The 25,414-nt window shown below is 36.9% G+C and overlaps 1 protein-coding gene across 1 annotated transcript in view; it reads right to left on the reverse strand.

Moving 5' to 3' along the window:
* The window catches only part of MIOS (meiosis regulator for oocyte development), a 43,335-nt gene that overhangs the window by 11,107 nt on the left and 6,814 nt on the right, over positions 1-25,414 (reverse strand). Inside the window, exons 3-8 of the mRNA XM_007944081.2 lie at positions 17,249-17,503; positions 14,963-15,132; positions 13,565-13,630; positions 12,048-12,206; positions 4,776-4,928; positions 3,204-3,408 (exon numbers count right to left, since the gene is read on the reverse strand). Coding sequence (XP_007942272.1) covers positions 3,204-3,408; positions 4,776-4,928; positions 12,048-12,206; positions 13,565-13,630; positions 14,963-15,132; positions 17,249-17,503 — 1,008 coding nt within the window. The remainder of the gene's footprint in view (positions 1-3,203; positions 3,409-4,775; positions 4,929-12,047; positions 12,207-13,564; positions 13,631-14,962; positions 15,133-17,248; positions 17,504-25,414) is intronic.

The following is a 25,414-nucleotide window of genomic DNA, read 5'->3' on the forward strand; positions in this document are numbered from 1 at the left end:
GTCATCTATATCCAAAGTATTTGATCTTCATCAGTAAGTGTTTTAAGTCTTCACTTTCAGCCAAGCAAGTTCTGTCATCTGCATCTCACAGGTTCTTAATAAGTCTTCCTCCATTTGATGCTACACTTTTCTTCATGTAGTCTTGGATTATTTGCTCAGCATGCAGATCGATTAAGTATGGTGAAAGGATACAACCCTGACACACACTTTTCTTGATTTTAAACCATGCAGTATATCCTTTTTCTGTTCAAATGACTGCCTCTTGATCTGTATCTGCATTCTACATGAGCACAATTAAATATTTTGGAATTCCCATTCTTTGCAAAGTTATCCATAATTTGTTATGATCCACACAGCTGAATGCCTTTGTATAGTCAATAAAACACAGGTAAACAATTATCTTTCTTGTGTTCTTTGTTTTTAGCCACAATCTATTTGACATCAGCAATGATATCCCTCACTCCATGTCCTCTTCTGAATCAGGCTTAAATTTCTGGCAGTTCCCTGTTGATGTACTGTTGCAATAATTTTTAAATTATCTTCAGCAGAATCTGACTTATGTATGATATTATCAGTAATTTCCACATTCTATTGGATCACCTTTCTTTGGCATAAGCATATGGATGTTTTTCTGTTAGTTGGTCCAGAAGTTGTCTTCCAAAATTCTTGGCGTAGATGAGTGAGCACTCTCCAGCACTGCATCTATTTGTTGAAACATATGAATTGGTATTCTGTCAGTTCCTGAAGGTTTATTATTCACAATGTCTTCAGTGCAGCTTAGACTTCTTTCTTCAATACCATTGGTTCTTTTAAAAAATTTATTTTTATTGTGCAAATTTACTGAACAGAATTTGTTTTATATTCAACAATTCATGTATACTTTCACTCCTGATTACCATCCCTAACCTTAACCCACTCTCCTTCTCTCCCTTCCCTGTGACAACCGCCCCTACTCAAAAAAAAAAAAAAAATCCCTTTGCCCTTCTTAGCTATGCACTCCTGTCTGTCCAGCTTTTCTCCCACATGAATGCTGCTCCTCTGGTGCTCCATGGCCAGTTGCTCTAAAGGGTGTATGTCTATAGAGTAGGTGGGTGCATTGTCCTGGGTTGGGTGTTCTGCGTGTAATTCTACTGTTGGGCTGAGAGCCAGTCATTGGAAGATAGTACTATCCTAGGCATGAACTGTATCCCAGGGCCATAGTCTAGGGGGTCCCACCAGATTCCACCCGACCAGTAAGTCTGGTCATTAGTGTGTTTTTGAATTTTGTTCCACATTTTTCCTCCCACTCTATCCAGGATCTCCAGTTTTGATCCCTTCCTGAGTCGTTGGCATTGGTAACCAGGCACCATCTAGTTCTTCTGATCTTTAGGTCATATGACACCTTCTAAACTGGTTGAACATCAACCAATTCTTTTTGGTACACACATTCTGTGTATTCCTTCCATCTTCAATTGATACTTTATGTGACACTTAATATTTTGCCCATAGAATCCCTCAATATTACAACTTGAGGCTTGAATTTTTCCTTCAGTTTTCTCAGCTTGAGAAATGCCAAGTGTGGTTTTCCTATCTTCAGGTCTTCACACATTTCATTGTAATACTTTACTTTGTCTTTGTGAGCTGCCCTTTGAAATCTTCTCTTCCTCTCTTTTATACCATCATTTCTTCCATTTCCTTTAGCTACTCCGTGTTCAACAGCAAACTTCAGATTCTCTTCTGACATACATTTTAGTCATTTTCTTTTTTTTCCTGTCTTTTTAATTACATTTTACTTTCATGTAGGATATCCTTGATGTCATTGCACAAGTCATTAGTCTTTGGTCATTAATGCTTAATGTGTCAAGTCTATTCTTGAGATAGTCTTTAAATTCAGGTGGGATACACTCAAGATTGTACTTTGGTTCTTGTTTTAATTTGGCCTTGGTTTAATTTTCTTCAGCTTCAACTTGAACTTGCATATGAGAAGCTGTTGATCTGTTCTGTAGTCAGTCCTTGACCTTATTCTGACTGGTCATATCAAGGTTCTCTATTATCTTTTGCCACAAACGTATTTGAATTGAGTCCCATGTATTCCTTTTGTTGAGATCCATGTATACAGTCACCATTTATGTTGTTGAGAATAGGTATTTGCAATGAGTAAGTCACTGGTGTTGCAAAATTCTATCATGTGATCTCTGGTGTCATTTCTATCAGCAAGGCCCTATTTTCCAACTGTTGTTGTTGTTATGTGCTGTTGAGTTGGACCCGACTCATAGAGACCCCTCCTTGGGTTTCCGAGGCAGTATCACTACGGAAGTAGGATTGCCCAACCTTCCTTCCGAGGAGTGGCTGGTGGGTTTGAACCGCCAGCCGTCTGGTTAGCAGGCAAGTGTCTTGTAGCATAGTGGCTATTTTCCAACTACTGATCCTTTTTCTTTGTTTCCAACTTTCGCATACCACAGAGCTAAAACTAAAACAGGCAAGCATTCCAGCATTCTATCTCATTCTTTATTACATCAGGATCCAAGTACTCAAAATGCTTAGAATTAAATTTTTGCCAAAGCACCACTTTCAAATTATTTAAATGGATGGAATATTCCAGCCACTGAGTAATTATTTATTTTCAAGTATTTGCTATTGTCAAAAAATATTTTTTTTCATAAACTGATTTATTGTGAATAGTAAGAAATAATCTTTGTACTTCTAACTATTAAAAATATATGCCATACATACTAGGTAACTGACAAATATAGGAGAAGAGGCACTGAAACCTAGTAGTCAAGGGATCTGGCTTCCAGATTAGTATTTTGACTATGTACTCATAGGTAGGGTTATAGATAAAATGAGAGGAAAAATGCTTTCAGACTATAAAAGTCTCTTTATGAATACAAGGTACCTGTTATTAGATAAGTACACACTAACAAAAATTAGACAGAACTCTTAGCAGGAAAAGTGATAAGAAAATGGCTTAATTATAAGATTACCTAATATTTAAGCTTATCCCACATACTTTAAATTAGTAAACATTTGTAGGATTACCTGAGATAACATACATACAGATTTTACTTTTAATGTGTGTATTTTATAAATTATGGAGAATATGAAAGTCTTCAAGCCAGTAAATCTGCTCTTTCTTTGAAATAACACAAACTTAAGCTTGTATGTATTTAAATTATGTAGGAAAATTTTAGCTCATAAAAATCTATTTTAGAAATTTATCATACCAGGACAGCTAGAAACAGGTGTTCCCATATTAATGAGGCAAAGTGCACATCGAGGAAGGGGTTTCCGACAGCCAGGGCAACTTGTGACCTTAGATTTTGTTGGTGAGCCACTGACTCCATACTGACTAAACCCTCGACCCTGGTGGGGCACAGTTGAACAACTGTAGGAGATAGACTTGCCACAGAAATTGCAACTCACAAACACCTACAAAACAAATGAAAAGAGGAATAAAATGTAATGCAAACCACAATGAAATGATAAATAATTCAAAGTTTAAATATAACAAATTATTTTTAAACAATTTTATTATAGTATTTGGGAACTTCCTTTCTGCTACCTTTGTTTAGTTATAGGCTTTCTAGTATCACTGATATAGGGAGGAAAAATTGGGAACTTCAGATCTCAGCATCTCATAGCCAAAGAAGATTTCAGAGTTCACACTGGATCATTATGAAATATGTCATCTAATCCAAAGTTCAGTATATAATCTTCTGAGTAAAAAAAATTTTTTTATAAAGAAACCACTCTTTTCCTAAGATAAAAGACAGTTAGGGATTCTGTAAAGGAAAAAATTAAAATATTGGAATAATAACAATCAGAAGCTATTCATTTGCGTTTAAAGTGAAATCCTTATCAAATAGATTACAAAATAATCATTTCTCAAACAGATCAGTAATAAATACTATCATGTAATGCTACTTTGCTAATACTAGAGTTGTTTGAATATAAGCGCTAATTTCTCAATTTCCAAAAATAAGCGAATAGCACCATCCAGTGCTCACAATGAGTATATACCCAATATTTACCGTCTTAACTAAGATGTAGTAATCTCATGTCATGTGACTTATGTAGTAATTAATTTCATTTTTTAAAAACTAATGCCAAAACAAAAATAATTTCCATATGTAATTAGACACATATGTATACACTGTTAAAGAAAAAATACTGCCTTCTTACATATTCATAGTTCAGAAAAACTTTATACACAAATGAAATTTTTATGATTATAGAGCAGTTTAGGTTCTAACAGGGCTTGGAATATATTGGAAAACCTCAGACAGCCCTAAGATTGAGAAAAGTTTTAAACCTAAGATTCTCTAGGCTGCTACTGTTTGCTCTATTTCAGACTAAAAAGCTGAAGCCACTAAGATGATGGATAGGACCAGAAAACAGGAAGATCAAAGACAAAGTACAGTCGGGGACAAATAAAGACATCAAGGGGAATTTAATACAAGCAAAAGAACCCCAAGCAAAACCCATAGCCATCAACCTGATTCCAACTCACAGAAACTCTAAAGAACAGAGCAGAACTGCTTATGGGGTTTCAAGGCTGTAGTTTTTATGGACGTAGATGTCACATTTTTCTCCTGCAGAACAGCTGGTAGGTTAAAACCGCTGACCGTTCAGTAGCAGCTGAGCACTTAACCACTGTGCCACTAAAAGAATGCGCTCATAAACATTTATTAAACTGAATTCTAGATTTATTCTATAGAACATGTACACACTTGATTCTGTGGCGAGAATATTAAAGACATGTTCCAATTTGATTCTCTCCAAAAGAATGTACTTACCTGTGCTAAAGGCTTGGAACTGGGATCCAACTTACTCCTGTGAATATCAAATTCAGCCCGTTTGTGCCAAAATCTCCAGGCATCTAATAAATTTCTATAATTCTCAATCCAGTACTGAACCCTTTCATCTTTAAGAACATCTAAAGGAGAACCCTAAAAAGAAAATATGAATTATTTAAATGTTTAAAAATTTCTCAGCTAAGGCAGGATTCTGGTTAATATATGAATATGAGTCACATGGAAGAAATATATACCCTCCTTTGCCAAAAGATGCCTCTCAATGAAGACATATACAATATAACTGATGGAAGCTCCATTAATTTAAGTTGGCCTCTATAAACGATAGAAATAAGTAGTGTTTATATCATTATACCTGGCAAAGGAAGTGTGAATCTTTACTTCCTATGCCAACAGCAAACCATTCACCTTCCTGGTTGAATGCAGTGAAAAGGTGATGTGGATGGCTTTTATCCTGACAATTAACATTTCAGGGTTCACAAAATCTGTTACTATCTAATTCAGGCCCACCAAATTTGCTGAATCACTTTTAAACAATACTGATCCTGGTATTTTCTATCTAGTAATACACTGTGAACTGAGATTCTGCTTTTGTATACCTATTTATCTGTAAGTCAAACCTGTGTGTATTTTCTTTCTCTTAATTAAAACATAAATTTATTGCCTTAAAAATTACAAGGAAAAAAAAGCCAGCAAAACCAAATTTTTTCTTAGTTTTCTGCCCTAGGCCATATAGAAAGGTAACAATTGGTTTTACTTAATTTTACTTTAGATTTTGTCTCATTAAGAACATCAATTAACTTGCCAATAAGAATTTTCCTAAAGCTGTATTGTCCATGGCCGCTGTGACAGCACATTTCACTTATGCTTCCTTCGGCTTCTCATGGAAGGCTTTTAACCTATTCAAAACATCTTCTTTAATTGTCATAATGGAAAAAGTAGGGCAAAGTCTCCACCTCCAATGATGCCCTGGGCATCACTCTGAAGCTCAGTTTTCCTAATAACACTTGAGGGCAGACAGAAAAGCAGAATGTTTGGGAGAATTTGGCAAGCATCTTATGGAAAAAGAGGCAGAAATCTATCACTATCCAATAAAGACAATATATTTTTAAATATTCCACCAAAAATAGAAGATTGTATCTTTCAGCTATTAAAGTAGATGCTAATTTCAATTATTAGAGTTAAATTTGACTAAAAGAACATGTGAAAAACTCTTAATTGACAATATTTTTAAAAAGGCAGAGATCTATTCTACTTTTAATGATGGCCAACTAAGAACTAATAACCACAGTAGCATATAATCCCTGGTTTAAAAAGAAAATTTATAGAAAAAACTGAGAAATTTGCACATCCCCCTCCTTCCCCTTGCAATAGACATCACATGACAGATCATAGTAAAGAGAAACTAAAAAAGAATTCGGTCAATTTACAGAATCAACTCAACAACAACTAACAACAAAAAGTCTTCTTAAAAACTAGCCCAACTCAAAGTAATGAAAAGGTTTTAGCCATAACCAAACACCTTAAGGGGGTGAGTTGCTGGGTTTGGAGGCTCAGGACCACAGTCTCAGGGGACAATACGGTCAACCAGTATAATATAGTCCACAAAAATAACATTCTATACCCTACTTTAATGAGCAGTGACTAGGGACTTAAAAGCTTGTGAGTGGCCATCTAAGGTACAACTATTGGTGTCTCCCCATCCAGAGCAAAGATGAGAGAAGAAAAGCAAAGGCACAGGAAACAATTAGTCCAAAGGACTAATGGTGGATTTGAACAACAGCCTCCACAACCCTGAGACAAGAACTAGATGGTGCCTGGCTACTACTGCTGACCACTCTGAAAGGGAGCACAGTAAGAGGTCTTGGATGTTGTTGTTGTTAGGTGTTGTTAAGTCATCTCCGACTCATAGCGACCCTATGCATAGCAGAAAGAAACACTGCCTGGTACTGTGCCAGCCTCAAGATCCTTGCTATACCTGAACCTGCCATTGCAGCCACTATGTGATTCTATTTCGTTGAGGGCCTTCTCCTTTTTTGTTGACCTCCATCTTACCAAACACGATATCCTTCTCCAGGGAATGGTTCCTCCTGATAACATGACCAAAGTGGGTGAGAAAGTCTGGCCATTCTCACTTCCAAGGAACATTCCAGCTGCACTTCTTCCAGGACAGACCTATTAGTCCTTTCAGCAGTCCATGGTACTCTAAGCATTCTTCTCCAACAATACAACTCAAAAGCATCAACTCTTCTTCAGTCTTCCTTATTCATTGTTCAGTTCTCACATGCATATGAGGCGATAGAAAATATCAAGGCACCCAAAGGAGATATCTTTGCTCTTCATCACTTAAAAGAAGTCTTTTGCAGTAGATTTGCCCAATGCAATACATCATCTGATGTTATGCCTGCTGCTTCCATTGGTGTTGATTGTAGAACCAAGTAATACGAAGTCCTTGACAACTTCAATCTTTTCTCTATCCATCGTGAAGCTGTTCATTGGAACAGTTGTGGGGATTTTTGTTTTCTTTATTTTGAGGTGGAATCCATATTGCAGAGTACAGTCTTTAATCTTCATCAGTAAGTGCTTCAAGTCATCCTCACTTACAGCAAGCACAGTATATTGCAGGTTGTTAATGAGTCTTCCTCCAATCCTGATGACGTTCTTCTTCATACAATCGAACTTCTTGGATTATTTGCTCAGCATACAAACTGAGTAAGTATGGTAAAAGGATTCAACCCTGATGCACTCCCTTCCTGATTTTAAACCATAAAGTATCCCCTTGTTTTCTCTGAATGACAGCCTCCTGACTTATGTACAGGTTCCTCAAGAGTACAATTAAGTGTTCTGAAATTCCCATTCTTCTCAATGTTATCCATAATTTGTTATGGTCCACATAAGCAAATGCCTTTGCATAGTCAAGAAAACACAAGTAAACATCATTCTGGTATTCTTTGCTTTCAGCCAAGATGCATCTGACATCAGCTATGATATCCCTCATTCCACTTCCCCTTCTGAATCCAGCTTGCATTTCTGGAAGTCCCCTGTCAATATACTGCTGCAACCATTTTAGAATGATCTTCAGTAAGATTTTACTTGCATGTTGTAATATTAATGATATTGTTTGATAATTTCTACATTCTGTGGGATCACCTTTCTTTGGAATGGGTACAAATATGGATTTCTCCCAGTCAGCTGGCCAGGTAGCTGTCTTCGCAATCTCTTGGCATAGCTGAGTGAGTGGTTCCAGCATGGCATCCATTTGTTGAAACATTTCAATGGGTATTCCGTCAATTCCTGAAGCCCTGTTTTTCCCCAATTCTTTCAGTGTAGCCTCGCTGTCCTCCTTTAATACCATTGGTTCTTGATCATATGCCACCTCCTGAAATGGATGAAGATTGACCAGTTCTTTTGGGAACAGTGACTCTGTGTATTTCTTCCATCTGCTTTCAGTGTTTCCTGCATCATTCAATATTTTGCCCAAAGAACCTTTCAATATTGCAACTTGAAGCTTAAATTTTTCCTTCAGTTCTTCCAGCTTGAGAAATGCTGAACGTGTTCTTTCCTTTTGGTTTTCCAACTCCAGGTCTTAGAACATTTGATTATAATAACTGGCTTTGTCTTTTCACGCTGCTCTTTGAAATCTGTTCACCTCTTTTATCTTGTCATTTTTTTCCATTTGCTTTAGCTACTCTTCGCTCAAGGGCAAGTTTCAGATTCTCTTTTGACATACATTTTAGTCTGTTCTTCCTTTCTTGTCATTTTAATGACCTCTTGCTTTCTTCATGGATGATGTTCTTGATGTCATCCCACAATTTCTCTGGTTTTTGGTCACTGGTATTCAATGCATCAAATCTATTCTTTAGATGATCTCTAAATTCAGGAGGGATATTATCAAGGTCATATTTTGGCTCTCACAGACTTGTTTGAATTGTCTTCAGCTTCAACTTGAACTTGAGTATGAGCAGTTGATGGTCTGTTCCACAATCAGCTCCTGGCCTTGTTTTGGCTGAAGATACTGAACTTCTTCATCATCTCTTGCCACAGATGTAGTCAATCAATTCCTGTGCATTCCATCTGGCAAAGTCCACATGTATAGCCATCATTTATGTTGTTGAAAAAGGGTATTTGCAATGAATATGTTGTTGGTCTTGCAAAATTCTATCATGTGATCTCCATCACTATTTTTTATCACCAAGGCCATATTTTCCAACTACCGGTGATTCTTCTTTGTTTCCAACATTTGCATTTCAGTCATCAGTAGTAATCAACACATCTTGATTGCATATTTGGTCAATTTCAGACTGCAGAAGCTGGTAGAAATCTCCAGTTTCCTCATATTTGGTGGTTGGTTCATGGATTTGAGTAATAGTAGTATTAACTGGTCTTCCTTGGAGGCGTATGGGTATTATCCTATCACTACAGCATTGTACTTCAGAACAGATCTTGAAACAGTCTTTCTGACAATGAATGCCACACCCTTCCTCTTCAATCTGTCATTCCTGGCACAGTAGATCATATGGTTGTCTGATTCAAAATGGCCAAAACCAGTCAATTTCAGCTCACTAATGCCTAGAATATTGATCTTTATGCGTTCCATTTCATTTTTGACAACTTCCAATTTTCCTAGATTCATACTTTGTACATTCCATGTTCCGATTATTAATGGATGTTTGCAGCCATTTCTTCCAATTTTGAATCATGCCATATCAGCCAATGGAGGTCTCAAAAGCTTTAGTTTATCCATATCATTAAGGTCATCTCTATTCTGAGGAGTCAGTTCTTCCCCAGTCATATTCTGAGTGCCTTCTGACTTGAGGGGCTCATCTTCCAGCACTACATCGGACAATGTTTCAGGGATATTCATAATGTTTTCCAGTAATGTATCAGATAGTATTTCACTGCTATTCATAAGGTTTTCACAAGCCAATTCTTTGAGATGTGGATGGCCTCTTCCTTCTTCTGAGTCTGTGTTAATCTGGAAGGTCTGATGAAACCTGTCTACCATGGGTAACCCTGCTGGTATTTTGCAACATTGGTGGCATAGCCTCCAGCCTCATAGCAATATGCAAGCCACCAAAAGATGACAAACTGACAGATAAGTTCATTTCAGTCTGCAAACCACTCTGCTCCCTTCCCTACCTGTCCAGGGCCCGGTGTTAAATAAACCTGCCCTAGAACCATTTAGCCATGTGCCCGCCTCCCTGTCCAGGGCTCAGCCTTAAATAAAGCCTCCCCAGAAGCCCCAAGGCACATGCCCACCTACCTGTCCACGGCCCAGCCTTAAATAAAGCCTCTCCAGAAGCTCTGAGCCACACACCTGCCTACTTGTCCTGGGCCTGACCTTAAATAAAGTCTCCCCAGAAGCCCCGAGCCGTACACCTGCCTATCTGTCCAGGGCCCAGCCTTGGAGAAAAGAGGTCCTGGATAGAGGGAGGAAAAATGTAGAACAAAACTCAAAATCATAAAAAAAAGACCAGGCTTACTGGTCTGCTGACTGGTGGAACCCTGGAGACTATGGCCCTTTGACATTCTTAGGCCAGAACTGAATTTAACCCCATAACTCAACTGGCAAATGGCAGACCTATTAAATTAACAGAAATGTCAGGAGGGTATGTACTCATTACAACAATCAAGCATATGAGATCAAGAGGACAGCATTTGTCCAGGGATAGAGCTGGGAAGGAAGGAGAAAATGGGAAGGAAGAATGAAGAGAAGAGGTGGGCACAGGGAGAAAGTGAGAAGAACGTTGCTACAGTGCGGAGTTTGTAATAAATGTCGCAAAACAGAATGTATATGGATTGTTGAATGGAAAAGTAATTTGCTCTGTAAACTTTCATCCAAATCACAACAAAAAGACCAGCCCCAACAAAGCCAAAAGGAAGCCCTGAAAAGATCCAAAAAGTCCAGAAACTGAGTCTGATCAAGTTAGAAGGACTTGAAATACTTTGGGCTTTCCACAGATCCACAGTAACAAGATATAAAACAAAAAAATTATCAGCCAGTAACTGAATTGCCTGAAAACAATCAATACTCTTCAGAAAAAGTAAAAGAACCCAGATCTCTATAACCTACTATACGCGATGTCTGATATTCAATGAAAAACTATTAGACATATAAAAACAGGTAAATGTGGTTCAATGTAAGGGAAAAAGGCAGTCACAAGAAACTAAGTTAGCTCAGATACTTAAGAATCAGCAATCAAAGACTGTTCAAAGCAGCTACTAGAAATATAATCAAAGAATGAAAAGAAAATGGGTTCAAAGACTTCAAGGAAAAGAATATTTAAATTAGTGAACAGTCAGGGAACCTGAGCTGAGAAATGTAAGCTATATATGAAAAAACTGAAAATCTGGAACTCAAAAGCACAGTGACAACAATTCCTTGGAAGGCTTAACAGCAGATAGGAAGTGGCACAAGAATCAATGAAATAATCAATAGAATTGATCCAATTTGCAGTACAGATTTAAAAAAAAAAAAAAAAGATGGGAGGAGAGAACAGTCTCTGGGACTTGTGGGACAATGTAAAATCTATATGTAGTAAGAGTCCAAGAAGAGAATGAGATTAGGGTAAGGAGGGGCTAAACTATGTTTACACAGTACATAGCATGCTATTACTTTGTGTGAAAAGGATGTAGGCAGGAAAGAGGAAGATAAGTGCAGCATGAAAATAAGAGTAACTGGAAGGCTACTAGACTTTCAGGGAAATACTCTGAATTGTCACCATATTTTTAACATAGGTAAAGTAGGTAACCTTTGGCAGGAATTTGTCTTTAACTACTGGGTAGTAGAACCTGAGAGAAAGCAGATGAAATGGTGACCCTAAATCATGCCTACTGAAAATGAAAAGAGGAAATGAGCATTATGAGAACTGTGGTATATATACCTTGTCTTCTGCACTTCACACATTCAGACCAAGGAAAGGGGACCTCTTTTGTAGAAGGTGTAGTTCTTCCAATAATTGGAAAAATTAAAGAGAGGTTTCTCTGTTCCATTTGTACTTTACATAAATCGAGACAAAGTCAAGACTGACACTTCCTAGAGTTAAATGAGTAACTGGATAACCCAATGAAGGAAACTTAGGGACAGTTAGACAAGGCACAAGTTCTCTGTAGATCAAGTGATTAGGTTAAAGCTAATCAAGTGATTAGGTTAAAGCTAAATGCCTTTTAAATATCCCAAGCAAGCAAAAGTGCATACCACTCCCACCCCCACCTGTTTTTTTTTTTTCAAAGTTGCTGCCACACTGCACTAACCTGTAACATGCAATAACTTGCTGTTTGGACATCTCCAGTTTTATCAACATAACTCTCCATTAAGTCCACTCCATCTTTAGTAAGGCCTGTAAGCAGAATTCCTTCCAAATTTCCAGCCTCCTTCATTTCATTGGTCAATTTTTCGATGTATCTATTTAACTGGAAGATTCAAAGCATAATATATATATTATATATATATTATATATATATAATATATATATAATATATATATAAATAACGAAAATTTAGAACAATTTTATTCCTAATGAAAAACATTTAAAAATGAAAGCCCTTACTAAAATCTAGATGTAATCTTTAAGAAATCTGCATCTACTATAAATTACAAGGCAGCATCTAAGATCATTTAAAATATTAAAAAGGCAAGACATTTACAATGTTTTAATAATTATTCTATAAAAAACTTATAAAGTGTTTACCAGTTTAAATTTAAAAAGAATTATTTCCATCATCCTACAAAGTTCTTGCTGTCTACTACACCAGCATATAGTTGAACAAAAAAATCTGGGATGAAAGGGGACTTTGAGATAATCAAGAATAACCATCCCCTCGAAGGTCTTCCCTGTTTTTACCTCTAGTCAAGATTCCTTTACCTTCCCCTATGGCTTTATCATGATGATAGTACTTAGTACACTGTACTACCAATTGTTTATGTGCATTTCTCCCTGACTAGACACATGTCATGCACTGTTGCATATCCAGCAATTATGATACACTGTTTACATATGGCAAGGACATTTAGTAGCTGTTTACTGTATTAGAAAATGAAGGAATCCTTTTTATGGAATCACTAAGAGGGAGCTTTAATATCTTCATCTACTGACCAATCTAACCCTCAAAAGCAGAAAGCAACTAAAATATTAAGTTGGCATCCTAAGCAAGTAAATTTAGTTAAGATACACATGTTCACAATATCCTTATCCAATATAGAAATTACTATTTTATTTTCCTGGTGGTGTAAAAAGTTTCTGCTAGACTACTAACTAAAAGTCTGGTGGTTCAATCTATCTAGAGGTGCCACAGAAGAAAGGCCTGGTGATCTACTTCCCTAAGATTACAGCCACTGAAAACCCCATTGAGTACAGTTCTCTGACACACATGGGATCACCATGAGTCAGAGTTCACTCACTGGCATGGGATTTACTTTACTTTTTAGAAAAATTTACACATAAATCTCCTATGTATAAGTTTGCACATAAATATTTAGTTTCTTAAAATAATTCAGTAACAAACTCTCTCCTCAAAAAACAAAAATAAAAACTCCTGTGCTGACAAGTTGACACTGATCCTGTAGAATAGAGTAGAACGGCCCCCACAGACTTCCCAAGGCTGTAAATCTTTATGGAAGCAGAATGCCACATCTGTCTCTCACAGAGCGCCTGGTGGGTTCAAACCACTGACCTTTTGGTTGGCAGCCAAGCACTTTAACCACTGCACCAATGGGGCTCCTAATTCAGTGACAGTAATCACTTCAAGTACAGAATTAAATAATTTCTCACCTGAGTATCACTAAGGAATTTACAAGCAAATGCCACTCTGTCACGTACTGCAACTTTATTTTCATACTGGAAAGAAAAAAAGCAAAAAGTTACTTATAGGTGCTACGACTTACTAATTTTTGCCGAGATTAAAAATTTTATATACATATGTAAGTTTACCATCAAATGTATCATTAACCTATTATGTACATTCTGGCAGAGCTCCTGGTTCCCAAAGATGTTTTTCTCTCAAGAATTTCAATGCCAGTCACTGTCCTCGTAAACTCAGTAAAGAATTATTGTTGTCAGGTACCATCAAATTGGCATGTATAACAGAACAAAATGTTGCCTGGTCTTGTGCCATCCTCACAATAGTAGTTATGTCTAAGCCCACTGTCACAGCCATTGTGTAAGTCCATCTCATTGAGTTTCCTCTTCTTTACTGACCTTCTACTTGACTGAGCATGATGTCCTTCTCAAGGGATTGGTCCTTCTTGATAACATGTCCAAAGTAAGTGAGACAAAAAAAGAATCCTCACTTTTGAAGAGTGTTCTGGCTATAATCCCTCCAAGAGAGATTTGTTCATTCTTCTGGCAGTCCATTGTATATTCATATCTTCCACCAATGCCGTAATTCAAACATGCCAATTCTTCTTCAGTCTTCTTTTTTCATTGTCCAACTTTTGCATCCATATGAGGCAACTGAAAATAGCATAGATTGGGTCAGGCACGCCTTACTCTCCAAGTGACATCTTTGTTTTTTTAAGATTTAAAGAGATCTTTTGCAGTAGATACATGCACTTCTTGACTGCTGCTTCCATGGGCATTGATTGTTAATCCAAGTAAAATGAAATCCCTGACAACTTCAATCTTTTCTCTGTTTATCATGACACTGCTTATTGGTCTAGTTGTGAGGACTTTTTGTTTATACTGAGGTGTAATTTATACTGGAGGCTGTAGTCTATGATCTTCATGAGCAAGTGCTTCAAGTCCTCTTCACTTCTGGCAAGCAAGGTTGTGGCACCTGTGTATCGTAGGTTATTGAGTCTTCCTCTAATCCTGATGCCACTTTCCTCTTCATGTAGTCCAGCTTCTTGGATTATGTACTCAGCATACAGATGATGAGAAGATACAACACTGACATATACCTTCTCAGACGTTAAACCATACAATCAGCCTTATATAATCACAACAGAAAATACAAGCAATGATGCTGGTAGTGCAGTGGTTAGAGAGCTGCTCAAAAAAGTTTAAGAGTTTTTATTTTAAATAACAATGATCAAAAGATACTTTATGTACCAGAGACTGAAAATTTTTTGCAAGATTAGATAAAAATGCCTATCTTACTCGACGGCATATAACAACAACCACAACAACATCTTAACTAAAAGGAGGGTCTTTGTGAAACAGAAAGCTTACCAAAACTCCATCATAAGATCCTGTTTCGCTTGTCAGAAAAGCAAACATGACACACAGATATGGATTGTTCAGCTGTAATCGCAGCGTGCTGCACATTTCTCTCCAAAGGGAGTTCTTCTCATCAGTATAACCCGATAATGCCATGGCTACCACATTGAGATTCAGATCTCCTGCATATTAATAACAGTCAATCAAAATGATCAAAAGCTTCCATATTTCTTAAACCATAAGTAAATAATGTTCAGGAGGTGAAAGATGACCTCACTTTTGATTCAGACTGGAGAACTTGGTAAAGACCAAAGCAATTATTTCCATTCTAACAAAATTCATATCCATACTTATAAATCCTGTGCAGAACAAATTCATCTTTTAATTTTCAAGGTCTCATTCCAATCAGGATTCTATACTGTATATATGTTGCTCAATAGCTAAAAAAGAAAAATGAAGCCATCTCACCAGAATCACTATCAACCTTATCAATAAGTTCAAGTATCTTAAGATATTTAACAACATTGATAGTATTACTGCACCTTAGGATTGCAATTTTCAAAAATAATTTTGTTTTCCTATTCCTATATATATAAGGCACCTACTTATAGAATTACTATAGAAATTGCATTGAACACATTTGCAACAAAGCATTTGTAACCAATAGACTTTTAAACATTTGTTCTAAGCAATTTCTACAGCTGCTGATAAGCTACTAACCTAATCTTCTATGGCTGCCTTCCCATGTAAGATTAGCCTCAAAAGAGAAAATTAAATTTACTTTTAACCTTTACTCTTAAGTGTTTTTATAGTTATTAAAGAAGCTTTCTTTTTTGTGGAAGACTAGTGCTCCTCAGAGTTCAACACTGTTTGTTGGTCCTAATCATTTTCTTTCTCTCACAAAATAAAATTGCTTTTTGAATTTTATGTTATTAGCAACATGGTTCTTCATTCCCATAAACATTTTTCCCAACTTACTTTATGCTTACTTCCTGTGCCTACTCTATAAAGTCTTCCAAATAATTGTAACAAAGGAATGTTTGACTCAAGAAAGTCTTTTCCTCAGTCCTTAATTAAGTTACTAAAATTACTGGAAAGCTACTTTTTCCCTTTTGTTAACATGGGTCTTTAAATCTATTATGAAATTTTCTAGGTACGCATTACAGGAAAATATCACACTGTCAGGTTGTAGCAAAAATTTAATTAAAAATGACTGGAGACATCAATTCTTTTCTCCATAATAACATATCTTTTATTGCACTCTCAAATGAGGAAGACTGAAGTTAGGGCAAAAGTGAAGGAAAAATGCCAATCTCAGCAAAATATTAGCTTTTTCAACTTCAAGACTGCAAATAAATACACTACAGCTAATTTCATGTTTTTTCCCCATTAGGATACAATAGAACTACAATAGCTTAAAAATAGATTAGCAACAAATAAATACTGAAATGATTTGCTAGTTATTAAAATATTAAAATAGAGACCTATCTACATCTTAAGTGAAATTTTCTGACAAGTAAAAAAAAAAAATAACTTTATTTTTAAACCAAGATTTGTTTTTGAGCTTTTTTACGGTAAAATGCCAGAGTAAAAACTTTATTACCTTACACTGTTCTTTTTTTAAAAATTTTAATATTAACAGGACTATGTGTTTTAATCACCAGACTCAAGTAGAAGCAATTTTCTAGGATAGAACATGCTTTTATGAGAAGTAGTGCCTAAGGCATTTAGAATGCTAACCAGAAGGTTCGGTGGTTCAAACCCACCACTCACTCCTCAGAAAGAAGGTTGGGCGATCTACTTCCATAGAGATACTGCCTCAGAAACCCAAGGAGGGGTCGCTATGAGTTGGATCCGACTCGATAGCAGTTTGTTTCGTTTTTGGTATACGAATCTAACTAAAAGTGTTCCTAGAGGTTAACAAATAACCATCCAAAAGAGATAGTACACACTAGAATATACTCAAATGTTTTGCTAGAAAAATGTTTGCAAACTCAAGTAGCTCTGGTCTCCAAAGAAATACATTTTTTAAACGTATGTAGATGGGGCTACACTTTAAAGGAAAAAATTTTGAAAATATACCTATTTAAGTACTGCTTAAATAAATTAACATTTAATAGATGTATTTTCTTTTTTACAAACCTAAACTAAGGCATAAACAAAAGGTATGGGTTAATATTTACTCTTACAGATTTAGTACTGTGTTATCTTTCAACAAAATTCACATAAAAACATTAATCTGATTAGATTCTTCTTAAAATGACTCTACAAACTACCAACATCTTAGATATAACCTACCTTTTTCTGAAGATGCTCCCTCATTCAGGATTTGAATTGCTCGTCGAATATCCAAGTTGAACAATGCCACAGCAGCAGCTCTCTCCCATTCCCCTTCTCGTACAAGGGAGTTCAAGAATGGCCCCACATCTACATCTGTTCCTTTCTTTATCCACCCACAAAGCTGTAACACTAAGATTCTCTCTTCACTTAAATTTTGAACATCAGTTTGTTTGTCAAATCCACTCCAACTATGTCTGCTGCTTTCCACCATTCCTAAACAGAAGAAAAAGATTTTCTGTATTAATTGCCTTATTGTTTAATGTTATTTTGAAATATATTTAGAAAATGTCAGTTTTGCGGACAAATATTTCAACAATTTTTAGTATTTAACATGTGTGTGATCTTTGACTTCTTTTTCTCCTCTACTACTTGTCCAATTAATCATTAAATTTTATCCTACTCTGTAATTTATCCATGTTTCTCTTCTCTGTCACTAACCTTGGTAAGGATTTAAACACTTTTTCCTGATTACTGTAGGCTCCTATCTGATATTCCTGCAATCACTCTTGATCCCTTTGAATTAATTCCACAGAGTGACAGTTCTGAAACACAAATCTAATTGTTACTACTCTTTAAAATCCTTCCTTGGTCCCCTCTTGTTACAGGATGATGATGTCGTCAGGTGCCAAACAGTTGTTTCCAACTCAGTGACCCAACGTCCAACAAACGAACACTGCCTGGTCCTGTGCTATCCTCACAATCGCTGCTACGGTTAAGCAGACACTGTGTCAATCCATTTCACTGAGGGTCTTTTCTCTTTTTCGCTGACGCTCTCTTTTACCAAGCACGATGTCCTTCTCCAAGGACTGGTCCCTCCTAGTAACATGTCCAAAGTGCATGAAAAGAAGTCTTGCCATCCTCGTTTCTAAGGAGCATTCTGGTTGTACTTCTTCCAAGACAGATTTGTTCGTTCTGCTGGCAATATATAGCATAGTCAATATCATCAATACTCTAATTCAAAGGCATCAATTCTTCTTCGGTCTTCCTTATTCATTATCCAACTTTCACATGCATTTGAGGGAACTGAAAATCCCACAGCTTTGTATTTTCAAAGTGACATCTTTGCTTTTTAACTCTTTAAAAAGGTCTTTTGCAGCAGATTTGCCCAATGCAATACATCATTTGATTTCTTGACAGAATGATAATCTCCTCTAAATTCTTAAACATTTCTAATTCCTTCCTGAGTTAGCTCATTCATTGCTCAGTATCTAGCCTCCATTCTTTCCTTACTTCCTCTCTCATTCTCTGTTCCAGCCACACTAAATGTGCTATGCCCTCTTCCCTCTGAGCTCATTATCCACGTTGCTCCTTGTTTGAACTTCACCTCTACCTCCTCCAGGAAACCTTCTCTAATCCTTACAAACCAGATTGGGAATCCTTCCTATGAATAACTGTTCTTTCTTACATTACAACTCCCTGTTTACTTGTCTGTATTTTAAACTAGAATGCAAACTTCCCCAAAACAGGAATGGTATCTATCTTGTTCAAGCTCCAAGAGGGAAGAGACTTGTCTACCTTGTTCAGCTAGGTCTCCAGGTCTCAGGATGATTCCTGGTAGACAGTGAGCACACAATAACGATTTGCTGAATGAATGAACACTTACCTTATATTGCAGTTGTAAGAATTAAAGTAATAAGGAGAAAGCAACTAGCATGTGTAATTCACAGTAAGTATTCAATATGTATTACCTGTCACTGAAGTTAACATTTATCAGTGTGCTGCTATTAATTTGTACACAGATCACCATGAGCAAGATAGCTTAATGTGTTCACTTACTATGTGTTGAATAATTAGAAACAGAGGTATTGGCAGACAAAATAAAACCTAGCAGGCCACTGGTGACAGTAATTTGTCTACTTTACCTTTAGATAGTAGAAACAAAACTATCTAAACCAAACCAAACCAAAAGCTGACAATCTAGCCATGAGGAAATGAGGAAGTCTTTCCAACAGTAGTTTTTCTTTAGTTTGGATAAACACTAGACCTGCCTCTGGGGAGGGACATTCAGTTTATCTCTAGTGCACCAGAAACATTAGAAAGATATTCCCCTTTTCCTTTGCTTTTCTTCAGAGGTTGTTTCCTGTTTTTTCCATAAAGTAGATCAAAACAACAAAAATAATAATCGACCTAAGTATAACTGAGAATGCAATGTGGACTGACCTACTGCTAAAATACATAAATTTTGTAAATGCGGTTCTTAATTCTTTGTAGAAGTGGTTCTATCTAAAATCATGAACTATGGTCTTCAGTTCATTCAAGGGGTAATACACAGACTTCCAGAAAGATGGCAGAATAGGCAGACATGCTACTAAGACCATCTACAAAAAAAAAAAAAAAAAAGAGAGAGAAACCAACTGAAACAGATACAAAGGATAATCCTGGAACTCTGAGCTTCAAGGGGAAGGACAAAGAAGTAGATTAAATACTGACAAGGAGAAGAAAATGAATGAAAACAGCAAATGAGACTAATGGAACTGTGGACTATTGGCTGATAACTGGCTCCACTTGCCAAAGACCACAACCACACTGGTGGCTGGTGACCAGAGAGATGCAATATTCCTCATTCCCTACACCATCCTGGTGAACAGAGGTGTGGCCATCCCCCACCCCACCCCCATTCTTAACCAGCAGGAATTTCACCCAGACTGGGTGCCTCACTACTAGCTGCCTTTTGGGCAGGCAGTAACTGGTTCCAGGGCTAGGTATGCTGCTTCTAGTCACCTTTCAGACCAATAAGAACTTTCTCTAAGTCCATGAGCTCTACACTCAGCTGCCTTTTGGGACACACAACTTTTCTGGGATCCGATGTCCTGTCCACAGCTGCTTTGGGGGCTGGCAGGAACATCCTCTGACACCAGGCGCCTTGCTCCCAGTTGCCTTTTAGACTGGCAGAAACTTTTCCTGGGTCTAGGCGCCCTACCCCAAATAGCTTCTGGGCCAGCAGGAACTCTGCCTGGGATCACCTGCTCTGCCCCCAGCTGCCTTCTTGGTAGACAGGAACTAGTCATGGGACCAGCTGCCCTGCTCCTGGCTGGAACTTTTTCTGGTCTAGGCATCCTGCTCCTAGACATCTTCTGGGCCACTAGGAACTCATCTGGGATCAGGCAACCTGTTCTCATTTGCCTTCTGGGTAGGTATAAACTAGTTCTGGGACAAGGTGCCCTGGTCCCAGCCACCTTCTTGGCTGGTAAGAACTTTTTTCTGAGACCAGGTGCCCTATACCCAGCTGCCTTTTGGGATGCCAAGAACTTTTGGAAGCAGGGGTCCTGTGCCAAGCTGCCTTCTGAAGCAGTAGGAACTCTTTCTGGGACCAGATGCCATGCCCCCAGATGCTTTTTGGGATGGCAGGAACTTCTTTTAGATTCATGTGCCCTGCCTCCAGCTGCCTTCTGGGTTAGGCAGGCACTAGTCCTGGGACCAGGCACTCTATATCCAGCCACCTTTTGGGACAGCAGGAACTTTTTTTGGGACTAGGTGACTTAGCAACAGCCACCTTTTGGTATGGCAGGAACTCCTTCTGGGACTAGGTGCCCTGCCCCTAACCATCCTTTGGACTAGCAAGAACTCCTTCTGGGACCAGAAGCCTTGCCCCAGCTGCCTTTTAGACTGGCAGGCACTCCTTTGGGTGCTAGATGCTCTGCTCCCCACCACCTACTTGGCCAACAAGAACACCACCCTGGTGCCCTGCTCCTACTCACAGTTTTCTATTATCATTACTATTCTTTTTTTCCCCCCTCCTTTCTTTCATTCTGTATTTTATTTCCCTTCCCTATTTTTTTCCCCAAGCTTTCTCTTATTCCCTTCTTTTTCCTTTTCATTATTCCCACCCGTTTTTCTTTTAGCACTTTTCTTATTTTATCTTTACTACTATTATTCTCTTTTCTTTTCCCTCCATTATCCATATTTTTCCCCCTTTTTTTTTTCTCTTTATGCTTCTTTAGTTTTTTTTCCCTTTCAGTTATTTCATTACTTTTCTTTATCTGGTTATTGTTTACACTGCTTGTATTTTTTGTTCTCTTAATTTTTTTTTGGTTTTGTTAAACTTTTTGTTCATTTTTGTCCCACCTGGTGGGAGAAACTATGCCCACATGACCCAACCACTTCTGCACCTCCAGCAGCCCCACCCACTGGGTGAGGGTCACCATCTACTTCTGCACCAACTAATCAATAACAGACGGCTGCTAATACCAACCCAACCCACCCTTAACTGCTCTACAAGAACAGCTAACAAAGATCTGTGCACACATTCTCATCTTTTATCACACTCACCAGGAAACAGGTGGTGAGAGCCTAAGTATTGCCACACTAGCAAAGAGAGTAGCACACCAGTCCTGCTTGCTCAGATATATCAAAATGAAATAGAGCAAAATAATAGTAATAATAAACTGGGCGAATCACACTAACATACAATCATTAACTATAAAGACAACATCACAATGTCTGAGACAACTGACAATCTCAGTCCATAAAAAGAAGCAAAATAAAGTAATACAAACAAGGGACTAGAATACAGAGCCAGAAAACCTTCTTGAGGAAAAAGAAGCACTGGAACTACCTGACAAAGAATTATATTTAGCTGTTGTCAATGGATTGAGAAATAAGAGCAAGGAAATCACTGACAAATCAAGGAAAATACAGACAAAATTCCAGAAGAATTTTGGAAAACAATACAAACTGATATAATAAATAAGAAATGACGAACCATACAAACACAGCAAATAGAAATCTAGAAGATTAATACTAACATCTCAAAAATAGAGAAGAGGTGAGAAGGCAATGGGATGACATATATAAAACCCTGAAAGAAAAAAAATGCCAACCAAGAATTAAGTACTCAGCAAAACTGTCCCTCCAATATAAGGGCAAAATACGGACAGTTCCAGATAAACACAAATTAAAGGAATTTGCAAAAACCAGACCAAGGTTACAAGTGATCCTAAAGGAAGTCTTTTGGACAGTGAACCAACAATATCAGACAATAACCTGCGATTAGCACACATGATAACATAACCCAGATATCAAAGTATACAAAATAAAATAAACTTACAAAACTGAAAACAGGGAACAAGTCACATTAATTGGTAAATGAGAACAACTACAAAGCAAAAAGAGGGAATAAACAGTATAGCCACAAAACTTCCAAAAGGAGAGGAAGTCAAGATGACTTCCAGATAGAACAGACTATTGTAAACTTGGGAAGGAAATAATAAATCACAGGATAACCTCAAAGAAAATTAATAAATTTTATCATAAAAATAAAAAAGAGAAAAGGCACAAATATTTAACAAATACAAAAACAATAGCAACAAAGAAAATGATAAAAATTCATAAACAAAATGAGCTCAGCTCATTTTATGTGCAACAAAGAAATAACACCACACACACACACACACACACACACAAAAACTACATAACAAAATGACAACAATAAATTCACTTGGTCTATAATTACACTGAATGTAAATAGATTAAATGCACCAATCAAGACACAGTTGCAGAATGGGTAAGAAAATATGACCTATCAATATACTGCCTATAAGAGACACACTTTGGACACAAAGAGAAAGATTAAAAATCAAAGTTTGGGAAAAAAATGTATTAAGCAAATGGCAATCAAAAAAGAGCAGGAGTGGCAATATTAATTTCCAATAAAATAGACTTTAAGAGAAAAACTACCACAAGAGACAGGAAAGACATTAATTATAAAATGATTAAAGGAACAACTGATCAAGAGGATATAACCATAATAAATATCCACGTACCCAATGAAAGAGCCTCAAGATACATAAATTAAAGTTTAACAAAATTTGAAAACAGAAATAGACAACCCCACAATAAAAGCAGATTTTAATACACCACTTTCAATGGAGGATAGAACAACTAGAAAGAAGCTCAACAAAGACACAGAAGAACTAAACAATACAATCAACCAACTTGACCTTATAGACATATACAGAACACTTTACCCAACAACACAAATACATTCTTTTCCAGCGCACATGGAACATTCTCCAGAATTGACCATATGTTAAGCCACAACACAAGCCTCAATAAATTTAAAAATTTGGAAATACTGAAAAGCATTTTTGCAGATCACAACACTGTACAATTAGAAATCAAATACAGGAAGATCAATGAAAACAAAAACAAGCAAACACATGGTAACTGAGTAATACCCTGAGCTCTGGTGGCGTAGTGGATAAGGTATTTGACTGCTAACCAGGAGGTCAGCAGTTTAAACCCCCCAGCCATAGAATGAAGATGGGCAATCTACTTCTGTAAAGATTTATAGCCTCAGAAACCCAATGAGGATCGCTACTCAATAGTAGTGAGTTTGGTTTGCTTTATAAAAACTACTACTTAATGTTGTTGTTGTTGTCGTTATTTGCCATCAAGTCGGACCCGACTCATAGCGACCCCTCCTTGAGTTTCCAAGGCAATATCACTACGGAAGTAGATTGCCCAACCTTCCTGCCAAGGAGTGGCTGGTGGGTTTGAACTGCCAGCCTTCTGGTTAGCAGTCAAGTGCCTTAGGCACTATGCTACCAGAGTTCCTACTACGTAATAGAAGAAATAAAAAATTAAATAAAAAAATTCCTTAACTCAAAGGAGAATGAAAACACTATATACCAAAATCTTTGGGACACAACAAAAGCAGTGATCAGAGGGCAATTTATTGCAATAGAAAAATAAAAAAGAAGAGTCAAAACCATCACCTTAACCCAGCATCTCCAACAATTAGAAGAGCAGGGGGGAAAAAAAGCCTACAAGCCTCCAATCACCAGAAGAAAAGAAATTAATAAAGATTTGAGCAGAAATAAATGAATAGAAAACAGAAAAATTAAGAAGACTAGAAGTTGGTTGCTTGAGAAGACTGATAAAATTGACAAACCCTGGCAAATTTAACAAAGAAAAAGGAGAAGATGCAAATAACATTAATAAATGAAATGGGCTATGTCACAGCAGAACCAATAGAAATAAAAAGGATAGTATCAGGATTCTATGAAGAACTCTACTCTCTTTCGAAACCCTCAAAAAAACAGACTTCTAGAATCACACTATTTACCTAAACTAACACAGACTGAGGTAGAAAATTTGAACAGACCCATAGCAAAAGAAGAAACCAAACAGGTCATAACAGAAAAAGAAAAAGAAAAAGAAAAAAAAAAAACAGCCCTGGCCCATATGGCTTCACTAGAAAATTCTACCAAATAGACAAAGAGACAAGCTGACACCAATCCTATGCAAACTATTGTAGAACACAGGAAAAGATGGAATACTCCCAAATTCATTTTATGAAGCAAGCATAACCTGATTCTAAAACCAGGCAAACAAATCATTACAAAGGAAAATTACAGACCAATATGCCTCAGGAAAATAGGCACAAAATCTTCAACAAAATCCTAGGTGATAGAATCCAACACAATATTAAATAATAATAATAATAATAACACACCATGACCAAATGAGTTTCATACCAGGTATTCAAGGATGGATCAACATTAGAAAAACATATAATGTAATCCACCACATAAATAAAACAAAGGAAAAGAACCATATAATATCAATTGACACAAACAAGACATTTGATAAAGTCCAACAACCATTCCAGATTAAAAACTCTGCACAAAATAGGAATACAAGGGAAATTCCTCAACATAATTAAAAGCACAAAGCATGACCAACAGCTGACATTCTTCTTAACTGAGAGAGACTGAAGCATTCCCCTTGTGAATGGAAACCATACTAGGATGCCCATTATCACCACTTCTATTCAACAATGTACTGGAAGTGCTAGACAGAGCAATAAGGTTAAGAAAAAGAAATTAAAGACATCTAAATTGGCAAAGAAGGAGTAAAATTGTCTCCATTTGTTGATGATATTTTCCTATACACAGAAAAACCAAGAGATTCAGCAAGAAAACTGTTGGCACTAATTGAAAGATATAGCAAAATGGCAGGATACAAGCTCAACATACAAAAAAACAGGTGGATTTCTCTACATCAACAAAGAGATCTGAAAAGGACATAAGGAAAACAATTCTGTTCTGGTTACCTAGTGCCACTCTGACAAGAAATATACCACAAATGGGATGGCCTTAACAAACAGGAGTTTATTCTTAT

This window comes from Orycteropus afer, unplaced genomic scaffold (assembly GCF_000298275.1).
Source record: "Orycteropus afer afer isolate SDZICR_OR568_19922 unplaced genomic scaffold, OryAfe1.0 scaffold00119, whole genome shotgun sequence".
Lineage (NCBI taxonomy): Eukaryota > Metazoa > Chordata > Mammalia > Tubulidentata > Orycteropodidae > Orycteropus > Orycteropus afer.